At 40.8% G+C, this 17573-nt stretch overlaps 1 protein-coding gene across 1 annotated transcript; it reads right to left on the bottom strand.

Annotated features, from left to right (window-relative positions):
* Nucleotides 1-321: 321 nt before the first annotated feature.
* Nucleotides 322-10541, bottom strand: PSTK (phosphoseryl-tRNA kinase). Its single transcript, XM_050805439.1, has 6 exons — nt 9864-10541; nt 7481-7772; nt 7036-7234; nt 4355-4430; nt 3774-3867; nt 322-538 (listed from the first exon to the last, which is right to left on the bottom strand). Exons 1-6 carry the CDS (start codon nt 10077-10079, stop codon nt 339-341), a joined length of 1077 nt encoding a protein of 358 aa, XP_050661396.1. The 5' UTR covers nt 10080-10541; the 3' UTR covers nt 322-338.
* Between the last annotated feature and the right edge of the window lie 7032 nt (nt 10542-17573).

The raw sequence follows: 17573 nt of genomic DNA, 5'->3' as shown, positions 1-17573 counted from the left end.
TTTGTGGCTACACTGCTTTGAATTTCTAAAATACCTGAGAAGATTCATCACGAGCTAAAAACCAAAACAGCTCCATATATCTGCAACTTGTCCCCCTCCTAGTTTCTTCTCTTTATTCAAGATCCATTTAACTTGACTCCTGTCCCCCAAGCCCTACCCTAAGTGTTCTGGCACATGAGGAAGGCTGCCTCTGAGCTTAATTATCCACATCACGTTTGACAAGTGACTGACTCACTTTGGCATTACTAGCCTAGAAAACATCGTAATACAACACTGTTGTTTCAACAAATTTGCAAAAGCTTACCAAAATGAGACATTTGATTGGCAATTCAGAAATTTTAATGCTGCTTTGAAAAATACTTCTGTACAATATTATCTTTCTCATAATGAAAAAAAGAAATGACATCTGATATGTCAATGGTTTGCTGAAAGCACAGGTATTTTTTGTTTCCTTGTTTTAGGTCTTCCAAAAACTCTGCTTTGAGCTTGTTAAGTTCTTCTGCTAGAAGCTTCAAGTTGTGAGGAAGCACTTGTTCATCTAAAATAAAAAGATATTCTCAAATTACTTGTAAATTAAAGTAATCCAGGGTGTCTAATGACATGAGGAAATTAATTTGATTACTTTGAACAAACCAGTTAGATTCTACAAATAATTGCAATTGAGTTGGTGTAATATATAGAAAAAAGGTCACAATGTGATATTCAAAAATCATCTGAAACAAGTCAAAGAATATAAATAACTTGTTAGGAAACATGTGAGCAGAAAAGACCAACCTGAAAGGGACTTTTTGTTGTTGCCAAGAAAAATCAAGACAGCTGACTTACCACCTTACTAAATTAAACAGGCAAAAAAGCAGAAATAGATGACAATTTAGTTTTGAACTTGATAAATAATACCTAGAACAGTAGTTGTCCAATATAACTTTCTGCAATGATGGACCTGTTCTATATCTGCTTTATTCAATACAGCAGCCACTAGCCACACGTGGGTAGTGTTACTGAGAAGCTGAACTTTATTTTTTTGTTAGCTTTATTAGGACATAATTCACATACAGTTTACCCATTTAATCTGTATAATACGGTGGTTTTTTTGTATATTTGCAGGTATGTGCAACCATCACCAGTTAACTTTAGAACATTTTCATCATCTCAAAAACCCATATCCTGGTGGCTTAAGCCTGTAATCCCAGCACTGTGGGAGGCCAAGGCAGGCAGATCACCTGAGGTCAGGCATTCGAGACCAGACTGGCCAACATGGCAAAACCCCTCCTCTATTAAAAATACAAAAATTAGCGAGGCATAGTGGCACATGCCTGTAATCCCAGCTACTCGGGAGGCTGAGGCAGGAGAATACTTGAACCCAGGAGGTGGAGGTTGCAGTGAGCCGAGATCATGCCATTGTACAACAGAGCAAGACTCCATCTCAAAAACAAAGCAAAACAAAACCCCATATCCATTAGCTATCATACTGCTTACCACCTTCCCTTCTGCCCACCCCCCAATCTCTAAGCAGCCACACAACCACTGTCTATCTCAAGATTTCCCTGTTCAGGACATTTCATATGACTGTAAATATACATATACTTGGTCTTTGGGACTGACTTCTTGCACTTTGCATCATGTTTCCAAGGTTATTCCACATTGTATAGCATATATCAGCATTTCATTCCTTTTTATGGCTGAATAATATTTTGGTATGGATACACCAAATTCTGTTTGTCAGCTGACAGACACGTGGGTTATTTTCATATTTTGGCTATTACAAATAATGTTGCCATAAACATAAGTGCACAAGTTTTTATATGAACATGTTTTCATCTCTCTTGGGTATACACCTGAGAATGGAATTGCTGGCTTGCGTGCTAACGGAATGTTTGAGGGACTGCTAGCTGTTTTCCAAAGCGGCTGTACCGTCTGACATTCCTAACATATTTCTACACATTCTCAACAACACTTGGGTGTTTTAATTCTAGACCTCCTAGTGGGTGTGAAGTGCTATCTTACGGTTTTGATTTGTATTTCCCCAATGACTCATCATGTTGAGCATGTTTTCCTGTGGTTATTGGCCATTTGTATATCTTCCTTGGAAAAATGTCAACTCAGATCCTTTGCCCTTTTAAAACTTGGGTTATTTGTGTTTATTATTGAGTGGTAAGAGTTCTTTATATATTTTGGATACAAATCCCTTATGAGATATATGTCTGCAAATACTTTTTCCCATCTATGGCTTGTCTTTTCACTTTCCTGATGGTAGAGGAACTGAATTTTTAACTAAGCACAGATTAAAAACTACTACCTTCCCTCACCAAAAAAAAAAAAAAATATATATATATATATATATATATATACACACACACACACACACACACATATATATGGCTCTATATCTGTATGTTTTTAAATGGGTGTGATATGAGTGATTTGAGCATAACCGTACCTCCCACAACCCCCCAGGACCTTGCTTCATTTTATAGACAGAAAAGAAGAAAAGCAAATGGTTGAGTGAGAAGTCCTGGAACTTTTTTTTGTTTTAATTATGATGCCATTTCTGTTCTGGTCCTCTGTTTCTCAAACTTTGCATTGTAACCCATTAGTAAGTGGCAATAGGTATTTTTCTAAAATGAAATCGAGTAGAACACAGAGTTCATTAAACATGTGGATGTGTTTTGTGAAACTTGTTTCCACACATGAGTTCGTGTACTGGGTTATACCCTGGGTTACAATAAAATCAACTTATAGATCATAGTTTTATAAAAGTTTGAAAACAGTATGGCTGGTATATTGTTTCCTTTTCCAATGCTCTAAGCTTTTGTAAAGGTAATAAATGATGGTGATGCAGGGGAGCAGAATGGGAAGCACAGACTGGAACTGGATGTAATTCTGGACCCCAGGTTACCCAAATATTTAGTAGCTGTTCAGCCTTGGACAAGTTACTTGTTCCTCTATGAACCTCCATTTCCCCATTTGTAAAAATTATACCTTATAGGACTGTGAAGATTAGAAACAGTATTTGTAAAGCACTTAACATACAGAAAGGTGCTCAAAAAATGTTCGTTGCTGGTTTTAAAGGTACAATTTTAAAAATAGCCATACAGTATTCAAGACCTAATGGAATTGTGTAAAACTCTAGTTACCACATATTTTATCTATTACATAAATTCTGGTTTATAATACATTGACTTTATTCAAATTCCATGCTGATCTTACACCTGGCTCCTGACTACCTCTCCCACTTTCTTACCTCACCCCATGCTCAATGGCCTCTTCTCGATTCCACAACAGTCCAACCAACCTCTGGGCTTCTGCACTTGATGTGTTCATTGCCTAGAATGATCCTCCAGATAGCTGCATGGTTCGCTCTTTCCCATCTTTGCTTAAATGTCATCTCTCAGAAGCCTTCCTGATTACCCTTTTAAAAATAAATCCTCCCATCACTACACTGCCTTACCCTACATTTTCTTCAGAGCATGGGCGCATACTCATGTAATTATGTTTTGTCTGTCTCCTCATTAGAATGTTCTGCTCCCTGCCAATTGCCCAGCATCTACAGTAAGGCCTAGTACAGGAAGGCGACTCAGTAAAAATTTGTTGGATGGATGAACACTCAGTTCCAGAGTCAGAATTTTTAGTTATATTTAGTCAAATTGCATAATTAAATTGAAAACATGATGTGAATTTTTATGACTGAAAACTAATAAACTGAGTGTCGGGAATACAAGTAGCAGTAGAAAGTCACAATCATACCAACTCAACACATAACTGACACATCATACCTTTTGCTCCCTTCATTGTCTGAGATACAATCCTTCGGAGTGTCTGATCAGCTTTATGAAGAATGTTAGTTGAACAAATAATTCTATCTGTCTCCTATGTAATACAGACATTGTTATTAGAAGTCACATAGTTTTATAAAATAAATGGCTAAAGCATAGGTCACATGTATTTGAAGGGACTAAAAGAAAAGTTTAACTGGCTTTTCTGTTATTCTTCACTATAAGAGTCCAACCAAATCAGATCCAGTGGTAAACTGGGTTCCAGCTAGGGCGGTGATATGCTGGTGAATGTCTAATAACTGACTCTCCCAGAAAAAAAACCCAGACCTATGTGTAGTGTTTGCCAATTTCTGTGGTGTAAACATTCCTACCAACAAAACATCAACAGGCTCCAACACTTCTGAAAGTTTAACAATCGGCTTTGGCCAGCCGGCATGAGCTGCCAACAGTGAGTGCTGGTGAGAGGCCAAGCCAGTGACAACGCATCTCTCATTTCGCTCATATTTTATATTCAGCTCAAGAGATCTTCCTACAAAAAGTTGTTCCTTCTGATTTACATTAAATCTACACTGGAAGTTTACCTTTTGTTCCATATTGTCCTCAGCACATTTTACTGGATTTTCCAAAGCAGTGAGCAATAAATCGGTCACCTCCAGGCTACAGAGAAAATGGGAAAAATACAATAGATCTGTATATCCAACATCTGACTTTCAAATAACTTGTATTTATGAATATTAAACTGAATTCTAGAGGAATGAAACTGCTATAACCCAAGATCCTTAACAAAAGGAAAAAAACTAAATGATTTAGAAGCTAGCTTCCACGTAGAAAATCCAAATGCATAGCTCAAAACAAGCTAAGGACCCCTCATTAAAAAATACCAATTTCCTAAGACTCATGTCAATAAGCTTTGAAAAGTCATTCTCCCTTCCCCTCTTAAGGCTGAACTGGGGGCCACAAGAGCTCAATTTTATTCCCTACGGAAAGATGCTTGGTCTTTACTTTCTGGCTCCTGCTTATTTACTGGATATGGATGAACAAAGTTTCTCACTGAGCAAGGTCCATGAAGGTTTCAGGTAGAATTCATTCACTGATTTAACAAATATTTATTGAACGTCTTATATGAAAAATACTGTACAACCACGTGCTGAGCTGGGGGTGTAGCAAGATCCTTGCCTTTGCCAAGTCTGATAATGTAATAGAGACAGATAAACAGTTATATAAAGCAAAAAATAATTTCAGATGGTGTTAAGTAGATAAGTGAGCAAAGACAATGAACAAAGTGACAATGATAAGAGTGACAGGGCAGTCCAACTAATGTTCTTTGCTTTAGTTAGGATGGTCAGTGAAGGCAGCCAAGGATCAATATGTGGGAAGGGCAGGGGGGCAGCAAGTACAAGGGCCTGAGGGCAAGAACCAGCTCCTTGTGTTCATGCAGTAGAGAAAGGCTGAAAAGAAGCAAGGAGGGAGAGTGGCAGAATATGAAGCTGGAGAATTCATCTGGGTTAGAACATATAAGTTAGGGTAAGGAGTTTAAATTTTACTCAGATTATGGGAGTGGCACTAAAAAGTTTTAAGCGAGTGAGCTCATCAAGTTAAATCTCAGCCTCAAGATGATCTTCCTCACACTGAAAAGAACCCAGGTTCTGGAGTGAGTGAGATTCCACTGGGTCCAAATCTTGGCTCTGCCACTTCCTACCTGGGTATATTACTTTACTTACCTGGGCCCCAGTTATCCCGTCTATAAAATGGGGATGATAGTTTCTACCCTTAAAGGGTAGAAAACTACCCTTTCTTCCCATCAGGTGGATGGTCTCAGGAGGCAGTGCCTGTGGCCTCTGGCCATTCCTCTGTAAACAGGTCTCAAGAGGACAATCTAAAAAGAGCTGGTTGTGAGGACTGAATGAGACCATATATATAATTTGAGTTTTAGTGTCTATTTAGCCAGTGATCACTAGCTAATTTTCATATCCATGCCCTTTTGTTCTATTTAGTCTGTTTGTTTAGGGGCAGGGTTTCACTGTCACCCAGGCTAAAATGCAGTGGTGTTATCATAGCTCACTGCAACCTCAAACTCTTGGGTTCAAGTGATCCTCCCTTCTTGGCCTCCCAAGTGCTGGGATCACAGGTGTGAGCCACTTGTTTACAGTCTTAAAAGAGGTAAAGCATAGCAAATAGATTTTTAAGGGAACTATAACCTTAAGAGAAGATTCTTAAAAAGAATTGCAAAAGGAATTATAGACACTGTTCCCAATATAACCCAAAATTTAAGAAAATATTAGCCAGGGGTGGTAGCTCATGCTTGTAATCCCAGCAATTTGGGAGGCCAACTTGGAAGAATTGCTTGAGGCCACGAGTTTCAGACCAGCCTGGGAAACACAGTGAGACCCTGTTACTATAATAAATTAAAAAATTAGCTGGGCTTGGCAGTGTGGGCCTGTAGTTCCAGTTACTTAGGAGACTGAGACAGGAGAATTGCTTGAGCCCAGGAGGTCAAGGCTGCAGTGAGCTGATACCAATCCCTCGTGGACAATATGCAGGAACTAAGGGAATGTGGTCAATATACCTCTAGAACTGCACAGTCCAATACAATAGCCACTGGCCACATGAAGCTATTTAAGTTTAAATTAATAACTTAAACACAAAATTCAGGTCATCAGTTACACTAGCTACTTTTAAGGGCTCAACAGTCAAATGTGGCTAGCAGCTACCATATTAGTGCAAATATAGAACATTTCCATCACCAGCAAAGTTTCTGCTAGAAATATGCTGCTCGAGAACTCTCACGACATATGTAATGAATGAAATGCATTAGACAGCACAGCCTATAAGCCTCACATACAAAAGCAATGTAACGATGGTGAGCTCTAAGGCAAATAGGACCCAATACCAGTCGCACTCTTTCACAGATTTATTTCTAAAAGAAAACTACCAGGCGACCTATTTAGATTATGTATTTTAGCAAGAGAATCAGATGTGTTCTCTGAATTTCCTGCTCCAACTACTGAAAGACAGTATAATCCTAACAGTTATGAGCAGACATTTGCAAATAAACTTGGGTTCAAATCTCAGCTGTCATTTACAAGCTCAGTGATTCTGGACAAACTAAATTTTCCCATTACACTTTTGGCTTCCACACAAAGGGGGAAATAATGTCTCTCCAATGCCTGTGTGAGGACTAACTAAGCCAACACAGACAAAGCACTGACCATGAACCTGGCACAGGGGAGCATCCAGGGAGGGATGACTTTGAGTGGAATACCTGGCCTCCGAAGCACATGCTGGACTCGGAATTGTGAGGCTGTTGTGTTCCCAAGCATTTTTCTCAGGGTTGGGTTTTTCTAGCTTTCTTCCCATCAGGTGGATGGTCTCAGGAGGCAGTGCCTGTGGCCTCTGGCTATTCCTCTGTAAACAGGTCTCAAGAGGACAATCTAAAAAGAGCTGGCAAAAGCCCAATGAATCTGAAAACAGTTTAAAATGACAGAATTACTGGTATACTATTTTTCCAAAATATGAAATAAACATATATTAGACAAATTATGACAACTGTAGTAGGAAAAACTCCATTTGCAATACTGAACATCTAGCTTTTAAAATGAAGTCAATCTACATAAGCTCCTAATCAAGTTAAATTCTCACTGAAGACAATAGTGTTTTTGATATGTGAATAAGAATCTCCATGTGTAAGAAAAAAAAGTTTTAATTACATTTCCGAGCCAGCTGGTAGACTTCATATCTCATACTCTGATAATAAAAATTGTCATCCAAAACCAAAAACAAAGGTCTAGAAACAGCAGTTTTTGTTAAGAGGTAGCAAGACTGGGCCGCATATGCTGCAGAAAATATCAGATCTTGATCCTTTAGGCAGGTTATAAAATCTTCCCACATGGCTTCAGTCCTGCTGGGTGGGACAGACATCTGACACCCATTAATGACAGCCATCAAGAAGTATTCCAGGTACTTCAACAGTTCCTGTCGAAGCAATTTCCACTGGGATGGCTACAAGAGACCAAAGAATTGCAATTCATATTAGGCCACTTGGGTGGTTGGTCATCTGGCCTCACTGCCACCCTGCCCCATATGAAAATTTCACCTCACAGTATGGAACCATCTGTAGTTCTCTAACACGCCTGGTTTCTCATGACTTTCTCATGGCCATTCCTTCTGCCTGGAAAACTAACAATACTAGTGCTGTGTAAAGTTTTCTCAGACTCAACCATGCAGAAGGCAGCTCAGCCTCTCCCTTGCCCATCATGACTCCCCATTCTACACATATATCTCCACTCTGGCAGTGCTTACACAGTTTAAGCATTTGTTTACGCTTCTCTCTCTGCCAGATCACTGTCCATTGTATACTCAGCCTCCAGCAGAGGGTCTGGCACCCAATAGGTGCTCCAGAAATGTATATTAAATGGATGACTGACTGAATGAGTGAACAAATAATTTACTTATCATCCAAGAGAAAGGTGGAGTCAAAATCGGCATCCTACCAAAATAGTCTGGCTAAGATATAATAATGCAGGTTTTCCCTTGAAATAAGAAAAGCAGTAGACAGCAAAAAGATCAGGTGAAAAGTCCCTGGGTCAAGAAGAAAAGACCTCAGGCTAACAAATAAGTTGATATGGGATGGGGAAAGATGGAGGAAACAGACTGAGGGGAATAAACAGCTTGAGAATACAAGTAATCTTGTGCTGGTCAAGGGCTGTGGAGAATCCTGACATAGTTAAGAAATCTAAGCCGGAGGGAAAACGGGAGGACAGGAGAGTGAGAACTCTCACTTGCCTGCCCATGCCTTACCACCACTGAGATTACACTACATACAACAAACACATCAGCTAAACCCACTAAATTGGAAACACGTATCACTTCCTAAGAGGTGAGCAGATGAGTCCCACAGTTTTTGTCCATAGGAAAAGCGTGGAAAAAACAACATAATACAAGTGAAGGGAAAGCCAGCAAATACAACAATCCCTATCGACAACTTTCAGCTGTCTCCCAAGTGGTGAAAATACTATCATCCAGGTCAATCCTGTGCTATCCCGACACTGTACTTACTTCGCAATTAACCAAGAATGAGAAAGTAGATACACTTTGCTGGAGAGCCCATGCACCAAATGCACTGTATTTATATAGAGAGAGTGGAGTCACATAACGTTTGCATTTGATTTCTGTAAATTCATCTACATTAGGCATTAAACAACAAAATAATAATGTTAAAATTTCAGAATATTTCAAAGAGTATTTACTCTAGAGTGAGCACGAGATGAAAGAAACGAATGTAATCTACTCTTCCCCCACTGGTCTCAGTTTCCACATGCTTCTCCAAGAGGATGTATCTCCCTGTGCTGTGAGACGAGGAGGGCTTAAAGAGATGTACTTGGAACATACAACTTGTTCCGTAAATACAAACCCATTACTTCCTCTGGTGGTCAACTAAGAAACAGCCATCTTTCCCAAAGCTGGCAGAGGCAGACTGACTTTGAGATGAACAAATATTAAGCTTCATAGGTCTGATAATGCATTTGTACAGCCTCTTTCTATCGTTCTGAGGGACCCTAGCAATTCTGTTACTTATAATTTGTATTCTTTTTCTTAAAGAGGATTCCTCAAATTACAAAACCTGAGCCCACTCGTAGCTAGACGTTTAGAGCTTCTTTCCCTCTCCTGAGAAACTTCCTAAGGGATTTTCAAGAGTGCATTTGACTACAGGGGCTGTCCACCTTGCACGCTGACTTGAGAACCTGACCCTGTCTTAAGACTCAACTGTATAGAATATACAGTATATACATGCATCAAATATACAGATAAGCCTCTAAAATGCATCGCTCTAACCGTTGGCTTTGTAACTACTTTATGACACATTTCTACAGCCAACTCATTCACCCTCTGCAGTAACTATGTTAACCCAGCTCCACTTTTCTCGAACTTCACCTCCCACACCAAGCACGGTCTAGCGTGCAGTTGACGCTCATGGCAAATCACCCAGCACCGAGTGGACGCCAGTGGTCCGGCCCGACCAGGCCCCGCCCCGTCCCGCCCCGCCCCGTCCCGTCCCGCGCCGAGGCCCAGGCCCCGCCCCTCTGTGCTGACCGCCGGTCGAGCTCTTGGCCCTGCGAGAAACGCGTCGGGCATGACATCATCATACGCGACGACACCAACGGCCCAACCCTGCTCCTGCCGCAGCCGGTGGGCGAGGGCGCGCGCGAAAGTCGATTTTCCTGCCGCGGGGAGGCCGCAGAGGACGCAGAGAACTTGTTTCCGCGGCCCGTCGCTGCCGGTTCCTCTGGTGTTCTCGGCGGTCTTCATGCTGCCAGGGGAGACCGGAGGAGGCTGGGAGAGTCGTCTCCGGGCCACCGTCTGCCCAGTGCGCACGCGCAGCGTCTCCGCCGCCTGCCGGCGCAGTGGAGGAACTGGCGTGGCTGGGTTTCCGTGCGGCCCCAGAGGCACCTGCTCCACTGGCGCCCTGCTGCTCCCGAGGACCAGAGGCTGGAGAGACCGCGGCGCTGCGTTCCTAGCTCCTGGACATTCCCAAGGGGTCCCAGAGTTAGGATTAATCTTCAGATAGAATCACCTTCCCTGCCGCAAGTTGCCAGCCAGCAGGATTGGCGCCTCAGTTTTATTAGGATGAGGTCTTTCTGCTCAGGAAAATCCCAAAAGAGACGATGAGCCTTTCCCTCCAGCAATCTTTAGAAAATAAGTTGCTGGAAATCAAAGAATAGGAGGCGAGGCTGACAGTCCTACCACCGCACTCCTTTGCGGTTCCCAGATGTGAACAGTGCAAGGGCAAAGTAAACATTCGTTATTGTGCCCTCACGCCACCAGTGGGCAGCAAGCGTGAAGAAATATGGTCAGGAAAGGCATCCATAGACCTCAATTCCAGTGCATGCAGGCAGAGAACAATAGGTGTTTGTGTTAAAAAGTAATACTAAGCTATGGAGAAGTATAAAACAAGTTTTTTTGTTTGGGGGTGTGTTGTAGAAAAATTGAATTCAGATAATAGTTTTTTGTTTTTTGAGACAGGATTCTCACTCTGTCGCCCAGACTGGAGTGCAGTGGCCCCATCTCAGCTCACCGCAACCTTCACCTCTCAGGCTCGAGGGATTCTCCTGCCTCAGCCTCCCGAGTAGCTGGGATTACAGGCGCACGCCACTACAGCCCAACTAATTTTTGTATTTTCCGTAAGAACAGGGTTTCATCATGTTGGCCAGGCTGGTCTCGAACTCCTGACCTCAAATGATCCACCCGCCCGGCTCAGATTCTAGCCTCGGCTTCCCCATCCACATCCATTTAACCCCTGCAGGCAACCGTGTTTTTTTGTTTTTTCTTTTTATCATAGTTATTTTTGTTTTGGTTATGTTTTTTTTTTAATAGGCTTAATTTTTTAGAGCAGTTTTAGGTTCACAGCGAAACTGAGCAGAAAGTATAGTTCTCATATACTCCTTCCCCTCCTCATTCATAACCTCCCCTACTATCAACATCCTTCACCAGAGTGATACATTTGTTACAATCAATAATCAATGAACCTACATTGACACACCATTATCACCTAAAGGCCATAGTTTACTATTGGTATTGGGGTTTACTCTTGGTGTACATTCTGTAGGTTTTGGCTATGTATAATGACACATCCATCATTACGGAATAGTTTCACAGCCCTAAACATCCTCTGTGCTCCGCCTGTTCATTCTCCCTCTCCTCTAACCTGACACCATTGATTTTTTGGGTGTGTCTCTTTAGTTTTACCTTGTCTGGAATAATATACAATTATATAATTGTAATCACACAGTCTTTTTAATTTGCTTCTTTCACTTAGTAATATGCATTTAAGGCTCCTCTGTCTTTTTATGGCTTGACAGTGCATTTCTTTTTAGCCATAAATAGTATTCCAATGTCTGGAGGTACCAGAGTTTAGTTTTCCACTCGCCTACTGAAGGAAATCCTGGTTGCTTCCAAGATTTGGCAATTATGAATAAAGCTGCTATAAACATTCATGTGCAGGTTTTTGTGTGGACGTAAGTTTTCAACTCATTTGGGCAAATATCATACCAAGGAGTGTGATTGCTATATCATACAGTAGGAGTGTTTAGTTTTCTAAGAAACTGCCAAACTGTCTTCCAAAGTGGCTGTACCATTTTGCATTCCAATCAGCAATGAATGAGACTTCTTACTGCTCCACATCCTCCCTCATATTTGGTGTTGTCAGTGTTTTGGATTTTCGTCATTCTAGTAAGTGCGTAGTGGTATCTCATTGTTCTTTTAGTTTGCATTTCCTTACTGACATATGATGTTAAACATCTTTTTTCTTTTTCTTTTTTTTCTTGTGAGACAGATCTTGCTCTGTCACCCAGGCTGGAGGCAGATCATGGTTCACTGCAGCCTCAACCTCCCAGTCTCAAGCAATCCTCCTGCTTCAGCCCCATGAGCAGCTGGGACTACAGGCATGACCATCATGTCTGGCTAATTTTTATTTTTATTTTTGTAGAGATGAGGTCTCCCCATGTTGCCCAGGCTGGTCTCGAACTCCTGGGCTCAAACAAACCTCTGCACCACCATGCCTGGCTAATTTTTATTTTTGTAGAGATGAGGTCTCCCTATGTTGCCCAGGCTGGTCTCAAACTCCTGGGCTCAAACCAACCTCATGCCTTGGCCTTCCAAAGTGCTAGGATTGCAGGCGTGAGCCACCATGCACAGCTGAACATCTTTTCATATGCTTATTTGCCATCCGTACATCTTCTTTGGTGAGGTGCCTGTTCAGATCTCTTTGCCTATTTTATTTACCATTTTTGAGATGGGGTCTCACTCTGTTGCCCATGCTGGTCTCAAACTTTTGGGCTTAAGCAATCCCCCACCTGAGTAACTGGGGTTACAGGCATGCACCATTATGCCTAGCTTCTTTTTGCCCATATTTAAATTGGGTTGTTTTCTTGTTGTTCAGTTTTAAGCGTTCTTTGTATATTTTGGATAACAGTCCTTTACAAAGTCCCTCTGGCAAACATTTTCTCCCAGTCTGTGGCTTATCTTTTCATTCTTGTCACAGTGTCTTTTGGAGAGAAGTTTTTAATTTTAAAGAAGCCCAGTTTACCAATTACTTCTTTCATGCATCATACCTTTGGTGTTTTATCAAAAATATCATCACCAAGCCCAGTCTTCTAGATTCTCTGTTATCTTCTAGTCTTATAGTTTTGGTATTTACATTTTGTTCTGTGATCCATTTTGAGTTAATTCTTGTGAAGGAGGTAAAGTCTGTGTGTAGATTTTTTTTTTTTAATGTGGATATCTAGTTTCAGCACCAGTTGTTGAAAAGACTATTTTTTTGTCCATTGCATTGCCTTTGCTCCTTTGTCAAAGATCAGTTGACTGTATTTATGTGGGCTCTCTATTCTGTTCATTGATCTATTTGTCTATTCTTTTGCAATATGACACTTATCTTTATTATTATAACTTTATAGTGAGTCTTGCAGTCGGCTACTGTTAGTCTTCTAGTTTTGCTCCTTCTCCTTTAATATTGTGTTGGCTAGCCTAGATCTTTTGCCTTGCCACATAAACTTTAGAATCACTTTGTTGATATCCACAAAACAGCTTGCTGGGGTTGAGACTGTGTTGGATCTATAGATCAAGTTGGGAAGGAATGACATCTTGACAATATTATTTCTATTCATGAACATGAAATATCTTTTAGTTTCTTTCAACAGAGTTTTGTAGTTTTCGTCATATAGATTTCATGTATATTTTAAAAATTTTATAACTAATAAGTTTTAAATTTAAGTATTTCATTTTGGGGGGTGTTCATGTAATGGTATTGTGTTTCTAATTTCAGATTTCACTTGTTCATTGCTGGAATTAAGAAAGTGGTTGATTTTTACGTCTTGACCTTGTATCCTGCAACTTTGCAATAATCATGTATTAGTTCCAGATTTTTTGTTATGGATTCTTTTGGATTTCTACAATCATGTCATCTGCAGACAAAGTTTTATTTCTTCCTTTCCAACATGTATACCTCTTATTTTGTCTTATTAGCTAGGACTTCCAGTATAATGTGGAAACAGTGGTGACAGAGGACATTCTTGCCTTGTTACTGATCTTAATGGAAAAGTCTCTAGTTGGTCACCATTAAGTATAATGTAAGCTACAGGTGTTTTGTAGATAGTTATCAGGTTGAGGAAGCACTCCTCTATTCCTAGTTTGCTGAGGGTTTTTATCATGAATGTCTGTGGTATTTTGTCAAATGCTTTTTTTGTATCAATTGATATGATTATGTGATTTAATTATTTAATCTCTTGATATGATGAATTACATTAACTGGTTTTCAAACATTGAACCAGCTTTCTGTAGTCTACTCACTTGTCCCTGCATGCAGTGGGGTCAAGGCTGGGTGTTCTGCGTAGTTTAGTATGAGAAAATAGTTATGTGGGAAAAATTATTCTGTATCATGTAAAATGGTCATCCCCATTATAGTTTGGATATTTGTTCTTTCCAGATCTCATGTTGAAATTTGATACCCAACGTTGGAGATGTGGCCTAGTGGGAGGTATTTGAGTCATGTGCATTGTGTTAGGCCATTCTTTCATTGCTACAAAGAAATACCAGAGAATGGGTAATTTATAAAGAAAAGAGGTTTAATTGGCTCACGGTTCTGCAGGCTGTACAGGAAGCATGGCACTGGCATCTGTTCAGTTTCTGGGAGTTTTTACTTATGGCAGACAGCCAAGCAGGAGCAAGCATGTCACATGGTGAAAGCAGGAGTAAGAGAGAGTTGAGAGGGAAGTGAAACATACTTACACAACTAGATCTTGTGAGAACTCACTCATTATAATGAGGACAGCACCAAGCCATGAGTGATCTGCACCCATGACCCAAACACCCCCCACCAGGCCCCACATCCAACATTGAGGATTACAATTCAACATGAGACTTAGTGGGGACATATATTCAAACTATATCAAGGATAGATCCTTTAGGAATAGACTAATTCCCTCCCTGGGGAGGGAGAAGTGAGTTCTTGCTCTGTTAGTTCCTATGACAGCTGGTTGTTAAAAGGGCCTGGCATCTCCCCTCTTGCTTCCTCTCTCACCATATGATCTCTGCATATGCAGGCTCTCCACTTTCCATGACAAGTAGAAGCAGCCTGAGGCCATTAACAGAAGCAAATGCTGGCTCCATGCTTCTTGCACAATCCACTGAATCATGAGCCAAATAAGCCTCTCTGTAAACTAACCAGCCTCAGGTATTTTCTATAGTAACATTAAATGGGTCAAGACATCTCCATCACCCCTTGTTACCAGAGGGCTTTTTCGCAGGCCAGCAACTGTCGCAGCTCCCACTGTTCTCTCTGAGCTCAGTATATGTTTGGTGGACTGACATTTACAAAAAACCTTTATGTCAGAAGAAACCTGGGTGGCAAATTAAGTGGAAACAACAGAAACTGAGTGACTGTGGAAGAGGCTAGTGACAGCCCACTCCCTACCAAGAAAGCCTGCATGGAACAGAAGAATCAACTGAACCAGGAATTAGAAACTCTATTTATCCACAGAGGGAAAACGGACCAGAGATTGATAGCCATCTCCTAGAGTCAGGGCAGCTGAGAAGGAATGTACAGGGAAATAGTATTTGAAAATTACATCAAGGTCAGTCCAACAGCAGCTGTTACAGATTTAAGCATTTATTAATACCAGATCAATGTGATTACCCTTCCAGATCTATGTAGTCCACATTCCCATTCCCCATTTCAAGAAAGGACACTACCTTTAGCCCTGCTAATCTAGTAGTCATCCTCGATTCTTCCCTCTTCTTCACCCCCAAATCAAGTTTATCTGCAAGTCTCCTCCATTTTATCTTCAAAATATATCTCCATTGCTGCCTTTCATTCCAGGCCTCTACAGATTCACAAGCTCTTAACTGAAACCACTGTATCCAGATGTACTTTGAAATTAGTAATATTTTAGAGTTTGGTAGGCAATACGTATAATACATTACATGCTCAGTGGGTGTCTAATACATATTCAAATACATTAATACATATATTAATAATCACATGCATTAATATTTCTGCAATGAAATTGGCACATTTTCATCCACCCCAAATAACCATCATTTGAAATCCCATGTTCATCCTCTTCTTGTACTTATAATCCTGAAACACTTTTTCATGTTTAAAAAAATTACAAAAATGGTATGCTATTTGTAATCTTTTACGATGTAACTTTTTTCACTTTTATTACTGGGAGTCATCCATCCATAGTACTGAATATTGATGTAGTTCATTAATTTTGACTGAATATTTCATTATGTAACTATATCATAATTTATTCATTTTGTTGGTGGGCATTATGGTTTCAAGATTTTGCTATTGTGAATGGTGCTACAATAAACATTCTTGTATATGTCCCCAGTTGTATGTATGCAACAATTACTATTGTGTACATGTTTAGGTGTAAAACTGCTAGACTTGAAATTCTGGAGATAATGCCAAACTATTTTTCAAAATGATTCCATCAATCTACATTCCTGTTAATATTTTATTTTAAAAACCCAGTAGACCTACATCTTCTTCAACATTTGATTTTTACTTTTACCAATCTAATGGACATAAAATATCATTGTGCCCTTGATTTGCATTTCCCTAATCACTAACAACGTTGAACACCTCTTCACTTGTTCCTTCAGTTTTTTGGCTGTGTGTATTTACTCTCCTGTGAAACGCCTGATGTATTTCAATGTATTTTGCACACTCCCACTGTAACTAACCCACCTCCATGACAAAAGCATTCATCATTCCTAATACTGTTACATCAAAGATTAATTTTTCAACATATGAACTTCTGGGGTATACATACAAACCACAGCATTTTGCCCCAGCCCCCAAAATTTATGTCTTCACAATGCAAAATACAGTGATTACATCCCAATAGCTCCAGAGTGTTAACCTGTTCCAGCATCAACTCAAAAGTCTAAAGTCTCATCTAAATCAGATATGGGTGAGACTCAAGGCCTGATTCACCTGGGGCAAACTCCCTCCAGCTCTAAGTTTGTGAAATCAAAACAAGTTATCTACTTCCAAAACACAACAGTGGGACAGACGCTGGATAGACATCCCCATTCCAAAACAGAGATATAAGCAAAAAGAAAAGGGTAACTGGTCCTAAGTTCAAAACCCAACAGTAAAAACAGCATTAAATCTTAAAACCAGAGAGTAATCTCCTTTGACTCTATGTCCTGTATACTAGACACAGCTTATAACTTGTTGGGGGTGAGGGGTTGGGCCCCTCAAACCTTGGGCAGGTCTGCTCCTATGGCTTTGCAGGGCTCAGTCCATGTTTCAGTTCTCTTGGGCTGGAGTTGCAGACTGGTGTCCCTGAAGTTCTGGGATATTGGGGGTGGCCTCACTTCCACAGCTCCACTAGGCACTGCCCTGGTGAGCCTCTCTGAGTGGCTCCACTCTGGTGATACATCTCTGCCTGGGCACCCAGGCTGTCCATGACTTCGAGGTCTTGGTGAAGGAAGACATGTCTCCACAGTTCTTGCATTCTGTGTACCTGCAGAATTAGTACCATGTAGATGCCACCAAAGTTTACAGTTTGTAACCTCCAGAATGGTATGCTGAGCCACACCTGGGCCTGCTTGAGCCACAGCTGGGGTGGCCAAGAGGTACTGCAGTGAAATGTGGGAAGCGGGGCCCAAGGCAGCTCTGAAGAGTGAGCCTGTGGAGAATGTCCCAGGTCTGCCCCCAGAAACATCCTTCCCTCCTAGAGCTCTGGGCCTGTGGTAGAAGGGGAAGCCTCAAAGATCTTTGAAATACCTTTG

The sequence above is a fragment of the Macaca thibetana genome, chromosome 9, assembly GCF_024542745.1.
Source record: "Macaca thibetana thibetana isolate TM-01 chromosome 9, ASM2454274v1, whole genome shotgun sequence".
Taxonomy (NCBI): domain Eukaryota; kingdom Metazoa; phylum Chordata; class Mammalia; order Primates; family Cercopithecidae; genus Macaca; species Macaca thibetana.
Note: the sequence above shows the minus strand (reverse complement) of the source record. Positions and strands in the feature narration are given on the sequence as shown.